The sequence below is a fragment of the Dicentrarchus labrax genome, unplaced genomic scaffold (assembly GCF_905237075.1).
Source record: "Dicentrarchus labrax unplaced genomic scaffold, dlabrax2021, whole genome shotgun sequence".
In the NCBI taxonomy this organism is placed as follows: Eukaryota; Metazoa; Chordata; class Actinopteri; family Moronidae; genus Dicentrarchus; species Dicentrarchus labrax.
In genome coordinates this window covers 4,365,467-4,375,218 of record NW_026136720.1, presented here as the reverse complement: position 1 = coordinate 4,375,218, position 9,752 = coordinate 4,365,467, and the positions used below count along the sequence as shown (strand labels likewise).

The window sequence follows — 9,752 nt, the reverse complement described above, 5'->3', positions numbered from 1 at the left end:
AATCAGTTCCCCGACATCTCCAAAGGATGGCGCTATTTCCAAGTTCATTGTAACCGCTCCCTGCACAGCCTTCAGTCTCTGTGTCTGTAAGACCACACTGCTTACAAGATGATGTCTGATCAAACAGTTAAACATAAACCAAGTGAACTGACACATATTATGTGATCAAAAAAACACTGTATGCAAGGATGACCAATAATTGATCAGTTTTCAAATATTGAAAGTCACTCAAGGACAACATCTCATTAACAATGCAGTTCTTTTATTTTGTATAAAATCTATTTGGTAACTGCATATTTATACATAATCTGATGGATGTATAAAGGAAAATGAAATACAAGTTTTTGTTATGGCTGAACACATTATGACAATGAAACTGAAGAAACTGATGAAAAAAACAACCTGATCAATCACTTATGAACACAATGACGTCTGGCCTTAACATAGTCGGACCATTGGCACTTTTTTTTTGTCTGAAATTAAACATTTGGTTGAGCACAATGTGGGCTGAAAGCAACTCCACCCGTCCAGTTAAAAGATATCTTCAGTGTTTATCTGATAACTTTAACCATAAAACAGATCGCTGATAAGAAGAAAACGAGTGGTTATATAAGAACCAGATAGCAGTATTGACAAAATGATGAGGTCCAGAAAAAAACAACAACACAAAACATCTCAGTTGTGTGACAGGAAAAATGTTTTCAGCTGATACAGGCTACATGGATGTGACCACAGGGGGCAAATTGTGATACCCTTTATGCGATACATACTGACAGCAGACATCAGCTATAGGCTCTGTGACGTTATAGCAAGCTACAGGATAAAGTGGGTAATGTTAAAATAAATTATAGCTTTGATGATGTTTCTAAACCACATCTATACAAATAATTTATCTTTTTCACAGAAACAGCCTTCACCCTCGCACCTGTTAAAAGATGCCAAAGAGGCCAATAGTTTAATTAATACGTGCTATTTTTGTAATAAAAGCATAAATAAATACATATGTACAAAGAAAATGTTTTAAAAATGTACAGGCACTTGTAAAAACACTTTTTTTTTCTCAGCTACTTCTAGGCAATATTTTTTTCTGTGCATTTCAGGGTGAAAAAGATAATTCATTTACTCGAGTGTTGTCAACATGACAAACAAATCCTCTGCTGTTTTTCCTCACATGCTGAGCACGCCTCAGGCAATAAGATCCTTCAGGACTACTTGTATCTGCTGAACCTAATTCTTTTCCCCTCGTGTAGGATCCGACAACCTTGATACGAAACGCTTAAAATGAACTCACTTAGCGGTTGTGAAGCGAGCGTTGTGTTTACGCCAACCTGAAGGCCGCAGTGCATCGTAACAGACAGCATCACATGGGCCAAAGTCGATGCAGTTTCTCTGTGAAAAAAACCGCACACACTCACATATTACTCATGCTTTCTCGCCGTCTGTCCTCCATGTTATGTATACACACATACACACAATCACACCTCAGCTCAGCTCGTCCTTCAGCTTCCATACACAGTGCCTACTCTCGCATCATTTTCAGTAACCAAAAGATTTCTATTTACTGCATTACGTTTTCTTTCTTTCTTTTTTTTTTTTTTTTTTTTTGGTCTTTCAGGAATGGGTGCTATGAAGTGGGCTTCCAACAGAGATGACCCTACATGTTTACATTACATAACAAGCCCATATGGACGTCCTAGATTGTCATTTGAAGATACAGTAAAACATGAAGGTTTAGGCAGCAGGGAAAGTGTTTTCATCGGTGGCATGAGGACAGGATGGGATGCTAAAACGAGTTACTAACCTGAGACGACTGTCCTGATAGTTGGGCAGGATGAGCAGTCCACTAGACCAGACTGCTGTTGATTGATAGATAGATAGATTGATAGAGCTAATATTTCCAGTTCCAGTAAACGGCTTCATTCTTCAGTCACCACAGTCGATAACCTCACCTCAACAGGTTGCATAACAAAATTCCCATAGGGATATACAGTAAATTTGTATACAAAATATTTACAGTGAAACTGTTCATTGATTAATAGATGACACTAGCTGGGCCAACATCAGAGTACAGCTAAAGTTTTTAAAGGGGTACTCCACCGATCTTACACATAAAGTCAGTTTACTAGCAACAGAGAGTCTGTGGAAACTGTTGTGTAATTTCCTCAGCGGCTCTCGAGGAGCTTTATAGGAGCCCTGATGATGTCATAGTGACGTCATCAGGTTTCTACGGACTTAGGCCAGAGATAGACTCGCTTTTAACAACGTGTTTGCGTGCGAATGGCGGCTACCTCGTGTTTCCTCCGTCTGGACCGTTTTGTGACCAAATCCCTCTCCAACCTTAGACTTGAGATTATGGAGTAATACAGAGTTTGTATTAAGGGCAAGTGTAAGATCCAGTCAAGGGACTAACGAAACAAAGATAGTTTGACCATTCTTTTCTTAAATCTGCGTCTTGCAAGTCCACTAACTTTACAGAGTAGCAATACTAAATCAGTGGAGCACCCCGGCAAGTGTGTTTTTCATCCCGGATGGCCAAGTCCAATGGTCCCTATTTGATTTTTCTGAATGGGTAGAAAGAATGCATTAATCTATTCATGCTGCCGCTGTGAAGAAGGACAGGCCGGTCTCTGTAAGGTGAGTTTATGAGACTGTGTTTGACGTGTTGTTTTCGAGTTAAAAACAGACCAAAATTTGTGGATAGCTCAGGATAAGACCATAAAAAAACCCATAAGGTTAGTATGTGAGGTTGATGAGTTCTACAGTAAATCTATTTGTGGTACCTGAGGAAAAAGACGATGGACAGAAAAAGATGTAACAAAAAAAAAAAAGTTTTGAGAGATACTTTGAGAGATAGGTACAGAGAGTACCATACCTGACCTGAGGACACAGTGGGTGGTGACTCCTCAGGTGGCAGGTAACAACTCCTGCTCTAACATAGACAACACTTTCCCCAACGCAGAGCAAACACAAAGTACTAGAGCAAGGCATTCTGGAAACAGTAGTGCATTGTTGAGTTCCACCCGAGGAACCTGAATGACTGATTGATTATTGGCGATTCCATCAGTCCCACATCTGTTGCATGCAAGTCTCAGCTTTTGAGGTCCTTTTGGTCAAAGATGATTTGACTGGCCAGGTAGATGGCGACAGCACCGAAGATGGCAGAGGAGGCGATGTAGGCAGTGACGGACTGTGCGAACTGAACGATCATGCCCATGAAGAGGGTGGGGAAAACCTGAGAGAGGAGGAAGGTGCTGTCTAAGATGGCAAAGTCCAAACCCACACCACGTTTCTCAAACCCCGACTCGGCCTCCTCCTGTTCGGCGCCACCAGAGCTGTGAGATGAGCCGTTCTGGCCGTGTGGACCGGGGTAGTACTCGTAACTGTCCTGGCCGAAGAAGGCGTTCCCAAAGGGAGTTCCCGTTTTGTGGTTCAGTCCGCCCTCCTCTTCCACTGGAGTCGAATAAACCGAGTCCCGCTTGGTTGTAATACCATTTTTATGCACGCTTTTGGTTTTCTTTTTTGGCATATAGACCTGAAATGAAACAAAAAAAAGAGTCAACCTGTCAATCATACAGATTTTGTCAACACGCTATCCTCATATGTAAAGCAATTAATGTTTATTTACCTCTTTCTCCTTGTGATAGTGGCAGGTGAGTGTGTAGGGCAGAGTCTGCAGTGTGGCGTACGCATAGCCGGTGAGTGCAGCCATGACGGTAACAAGGACTACACTTTTGGACAGGCAGATGACCAAAGCAGAGACTGTGAAGCTCACCATGCTGCTCAGGTAGACCCACCGTGAGCCAAAATGGCGAACCAAACGACTCATGACCAGGGAGAAGAAGGTTGAGGTAGCACACTGCAGGAACAGGCCCAGACTGCCCATACGGATACCTGAAAGAAAAATGTAACTTTTATTACAACCAGCCAAGCCCATAAAGCTCATAGCTTCCCTCAAACATCCCCTGTAGGAGACCCAGCTGTGATGATGGCTGCCGTGTTACAGTATTTGTATTATTTTGTTGTCCGTACAGAATCTGGCATCTGTATTGACTCTAATCATTTCCTTTTATGGCCACATCTAGGAAAAGATGCACAGCATGCTTGACCACTGCCAAACCCTGTGTTAACTTTTAACTGTTTGGCATTAGCAGCTCTTTGGGTGAGCTAGAAAAAAACCTGGTGTTTGTTCAAGCCCGTAAACACACAGGCACAGATCCGGTTGGTGGAGACATTCACAGGGCTCTGCGGCACGGACACGCTGTTTGGGGTGACTGTCTCGGGCCATCACAGACAGCTTTAACCTTAGATAAATCCTTGAAAAGCAAGGGAGGGCGACACACACACACACACACACACACACACACACACACAGGCCAGCCCCTGTTTACTGAGGCAATGTGCCTCCTGGCCCGAGTCTGGCCGAGTCAGCCAGCCAGTATTTGGATGAGGTCTCCTAACCGAGGACCAACTGATCCGAGGAAGAGTTTTAAGTTCAAACAGAGCAAGAGTTGAAGAATCTCTTGATTTATTCGTGTCATGTTGCTGCTGCATACCATCAAAACATTTTTGGTACCTGATAAAAACAATCTCAATCCACAAAAGCAAAAGGAGCCAGATTCAGTACGATGTGACATTACAGTATGTGATAACAGCCAGTAACACAAGAGCTAAAGACAAACGTCCTTATAATGTATTTATAAAGAAATAATCTAAATGTGTGTTTAGCTCTCCAATACAGTACAATGATAAGAGCATTTGCACTCTCCCTTTGAACTCTGCCTTTAAACCAGATGCAAAAATTAAATTTCCATTTCTGACTGAATCACAGAGTGCAACAATTTTCAGTAATTTTCAATAAATTATACTCAACCGTGGGATTTTGTTGCTGTGGGGAAAAAATGTTTTTAATTTATTTTTTAAATCATGCCCACCACCTATTTATTTCAGCCTTTAATTAAAAGGTTTTCATTTTATTTTAGAACCAATTGATGGAAGCTGAACTGCCTACATGTCTAGACTGTAATTTATTTCCGTCTGCATTCAGCCGGGTCTCTCAGCTAGCTGTCCTTGAACAGTGTGGGTCAGAAGTTCAGCAGCAGAGCAGAGAATCACTTATGTGAAAGGAGTATGTGGATCATATTACTCCTGGAAAGCAAAGCTGCCGAGCCCACTTTACAAACACTACAGAAGCTAATGAGGACCGAAATTCAAGCCCTCGGAGATATGGGACCGAGCCAGAACGCTACTGAATCTGTGCACAGGAAGACTGCAGCAGTATGGGAAAATGGCTGTTTCTGTAGTAGAAGCTTTACAAATAACTACTTTGCACTGCAACCCTTCCAAAAAGAGAGATGATCAGAAAAACAATAGCCGTTACTGTTAAGAAATTAAGTTTTAAAAAAAGTCCTACATACAAAGCAGACAGCGCTGATGCAGAGGAACATCTGCAGGCTGAATAATGTGGTTTAATAACATCCGCTGTGTTTCAGATTAAACGAACGCGGCTCAGACAGACCTCAGAACTGTGCGCTCTGGAACGTCTACCTGACTTGAATGAACACGTTCTTTGTGTGCCGATTACTTGACATTAATTCTTTGTGAGTGTGACATTCCTCGTGGTCCAGCAAGCACAGGGAGGAGAGACAGGGGGAAAAGTAAAAAGGCAAACAAAGAAGGGGGGGAGATAGAAGTGGAGAAAAAGGGAGGAGAAAAGCTTGTTGATGGATGGATGGATGGATGAAAATGGCAAACGAAAGAGGGAGAACGGATAGGGAAAGGAAAGGTTGGGAATTTGAAGGATGAGAAAAGAGGTGGACAGCAGGAGGAAAGGATTGATCAAATGAGAAGGGAAGCTGAAAGGTATAGTTAGGAAGAGAGAAAGAGAGAATGGAAAAGAGGAGAGAATTATGGTGTAAGATAGGAAGTCTGCCTCACATCTGTTTACTTCAGCTTCACTCTTCCCCTTATACTGTTCATTCTGGTCAAATATATATTAAACAGTTCCACTTTATTTGGTTTAAAGAGTATTTGTAACAGTTTCAACAGCTTATTAGTTGACAGTCAACAACTCAACTGTTTTGCAAATGAAAGCTTTGGTTAGGTTGAGGCACAAAAACACACATCTTGTTTAGGGTCTGTTCATGAATTGTTACACATACTCTTTAGATAATCTGTTACACATCTACAGTACACAGCAAAAGTTACAAATACTAAACTATCTGTAAGCAAACTATCCAAATAAAATATATCAAAGTAAGTAGTCTTTCCTACTATGCTTTGCCTTCTTACACCACTTACACAACAGATATGTTCAGGTTTATCTGCCCGCACACCGTCTCTCCTTAAAGGTTATAAATAGGTAGAATCCTACAGCTAAGCATTTGCATAGCTATAGAATATAGCCATACAACTGTCTAGTAGGATTAGAGACAACTCTGTGATTTACAGAGCAGGAACAGGAACGGATAAAGACTGCATGTATTTGTTTACAATTCCCAAAGTGCAGGGGTGGAAAGTAATACCTGACATTCCTTGGACTGGCTTGACACAGACTTAAGCATACGTACCCAAAGGATTTGTTACTTGTTCAGTGACATAACTACACAAAATCATCATCATCTTATGTAAAGTCTTGCGTCAGAGCCTATGTTAACGGGCTGGTCTTTGCTGTATGTGTCTTATACTTTGACAGGAGCCAAAATGAGGGCAGCGGGAAGGCGGGAAGGCATGTAGGCATGCAGGAGCACAGGCTGGGTCTCTGTCCTCCACCTGTGCCTGAGGAATGTGAGTGCATCCTGCCCAGCTGTGACAGGGAAGACAGCACCGCCGGGATGGACCCCCTAAGCAAGTTTATGTAGACAGGCAGTGGAGGCAAAGCCGTGATGAGAAATGGTAGGTTGTGTATAGTGAAATGGAGGTTTGCTTCATAAGGAACCATTTCATAAAATCTAATGTGTTAACCACAGTGAGCTACTTACATATTTAGAAAGATATAATTTGACTAAAAAAAACATAAACATAAATCTTCTGACCTTCATCGTATCTTTGCCTGGACACACTTCCTGGTAATGCACTGGGCACGCCCTCGTACAGGCCTTCCCCCACAAAGTCTGTGTAGAAAAGCATGAAAGACATGACAGCCATCCAGCTGCAGAGCTGAGCCACACACAGCTGCCTCATCACCCGGGGGACATGGCAGTAGCTCCTGTAGATGGCCGGGGTCATGGACCAGCATGTTCTCAGCAGGCACAGCAGGGGTCCAGACTTCAGCAGCCTCAGTTTGCACTTCAGCAGGTAGCAGCATGAGCGCGGCACGCCGCACCGGCCGGCCTCCTTCGCACCAGCCCCCGTCTCCAGTAACGATCCAGACCCTGCCAAGCCACTGTTGGCACACAAGGGCTCCTCAGACACCTTCATGGTGATTAGCAGGCTGGAGATAAAGATGAGGATGAGAAGGGAGAAGAGGCACTCGGCCTGGCCTCCCAGATAAACGGAGAGCAGGCCGCGACTCCAGTCCAGTGCGGGTAGCAAATAGCCCACACAGCCTCCCAAGCTGACCATGAAGGAGAACATGGCAAAGGCTTGGCCGCAGTCCTCCTCGTCCCGATACAGGTCCGACAGAAGAGCCTCCAGCGGTGTGAAGCACACCTGTCCACAAAAGTCAAGGAGCCCCACGCCAAGGATAAGGAAGCCCACCTGTAGCAAAGCAATGACATTAAAGGAAGTTACACTTTAAACTCGAACAGAGGGGAATACTACGAAGACAGTCTCACAAAGCCAGGCTTTCTATACGTTAGATGGCTCAACAAACCCTAAAACCCTGACCAGAGATAATGGGTATCACAACGGTGGTTATCAACTTTCTCTACTCGGCTTCACTCTGTGCACACTCCCATGAAAGGGGCCGTTTGGTGCGTCATTTGAGTCTTCTTCCGCACCAAATTGACTAATCGCACGCCGCCTACTTCAGTCAGAACAGGTCAACAGGTCGTTATAGTGGATTGCTGTGAAGAACATAAAAAAAACAACACAGCAAAAACACAACGTCGCTGCAAATCAGGCAAGGAAGGAATGTGAGCAGAAAATGTATAATCGATTCAATGCCTCCAGTTTATTTCTACAGGGACTGCACATTGTACAGGTCTTAAACTTGATACATCCCTGCAGGACACGTGAATATCACTTTAATGTTTGGCCAAATCAAAGTGAAATGACTTTTCTTGATAGAGTTTTATCTGTGATGAAGACCAATAGACCAATCAATTTTCTAATTTGCAGTGGAAAGCAGTGGAAAAAGGTCTTCACCAAGTATAAAAACACAATAAGATATGTTGATGCTTTGCTTTCATCATTCTTTCAGTGTATGGATGATATTCTGTGTAAAATTTGTCACTACAACCGTAGGGAATCCTGGGAAGGAATCTGATATGCAAGTAAACATCACACTAACTAATAATATAGGAAACTATTAACGTGCGCAACCTGCGATTTTATAAAAGGCTTCTTTTATAGCCAGTGTGGGCAAATGGCCAGGGAACACTACAAACCAGGGCTCGCTCTCCCCCTCCCTAAAGGTTTGCTGACAAATTGCACATGCAGAGAGGCAGCCGTAAGCCTCCTCCACAGGCAACTCACCTGCTGTTGTGAAAATGGAAATGCAGATGAAAAAAAAAAAAAACCCAAAACACGAGTTGTGTTCTTGGTGCGACTTTAGAAAACACAAGAGAGCAGACACGTACAGACTGTATGCGTCTGTCCGAGTATGACACAGCAAGAGAAAAGCAAAAAGAGGCAGAGCAGGGCAATCTGGAGAGTGTGTGTGTGTGTGTGTGTGTGTGTGTGTGTGTGTGTGTGTGTGTGTGCGTGCAGAGCTGTGCAGTGGTGCGCAGTAAGGGACAGACATGTGGGAGTGTGTGCGGATATCCAAATCCCGAAATTACAAGCTGAATGAACAAATTTCCGACTAGTCAAATGTTCGGGTCCGCCCGTACTACATACATATTCAGTAGTTCAGTCAGAGCAAAAGAAAAATAGGAAATAGCAAATAGGTTTGCATATATAACATAATTTTTTTTTATTGCAGCACACACCACAGGTATGAATCCCTACATGGTAAGTTTATTTCTTTTCTTGTGTGCTTTGTAGGTACAGTGCACCACAATTAGAATCACAAAGAATAAATAGACATCCCACCTGGAGGGTGCGCCCACCCCAGGCAAGGCGTGCAGCCAGTACATCAGCGTGGGGAATGATGACAAGGGCAAGCAGGACTCCCAAAGACAGCAGCCAGATGAAAGGCCGTCGTCTGCCGTAGCTGCTGTTGCAGTGGTCACTGGCTGAGCCAATCAGGGGGATGAACAGGAGGCCAAGCACTGGGCCAATACCTGTGGACAGAACCAGGGACACAGTCAGAGACAACGCGTAGAATAGGTAGTGGAGAAACAGCAAAATACACAGAGGAAGATGTGGACTAAGTAGAAAGAAATTAATTTATATTTTAATAGAGAAACAAGGTATTTTCCTTCTAAAAGAGTGTATCAATTTGGTATGAAATCTGTAACTCACACAACCCACACCAAAAACACAAGTGCCTGCAAGAATCTGTTCAGCTTCAGTGGCTTACAACAGCAACTGACTGGTTGACTGTGTTCAGCCTCCCTTCTACCGGCCCTGTCAAGTCCTCCTTGCTGCTGCCCTATGAGGGGGGTGAACTCCATGTTCCACTGCCACTGCCATCCTCACCGACTGCTGGT

At 43.4% G+C, this 9,752-nt stretch overlaps 1 protein-coding gene across 3 annotated transcripts in view; it reads right to left on the bottom strand.

The window, feature by feature from the left end:
- Positions 1–245: 245 nt before the first annotated feature.
- The window catches only part of LOC127352841 (solute carrier family 45 member 3), a 31,108-nt gene continuing 21,601 nt past the window's right edge, over positions 246–9,752 (bottom strand). For all 3 annotated transcript variants that reach the window (XM_051381562.1, XM_051381564.1, XM_051381563.1), the window contains exons 3-6: positions 9,193–9,383; positions 7,032–7,695; positions 3,626–3,891; positions 246–3,532 (exon numbers count right to left, since the gene is read on the bottom strand). In XM_051381562.1, coding sequence (XP_051237522.1) covers positions 3,089–3,532; positions 3,626–3,891; positions 7,032–7,695; positions 9,193–9,383 — 1,565 coding nt within the window. In that variant the 3' untranslated portion in view covers positions 246–3,088. The remainder of the gene's footprint in view (positions 3,533–3,625; positions 3,892–7,031; positions 7,696–9,192; positions 9,384–9,752) is intronic.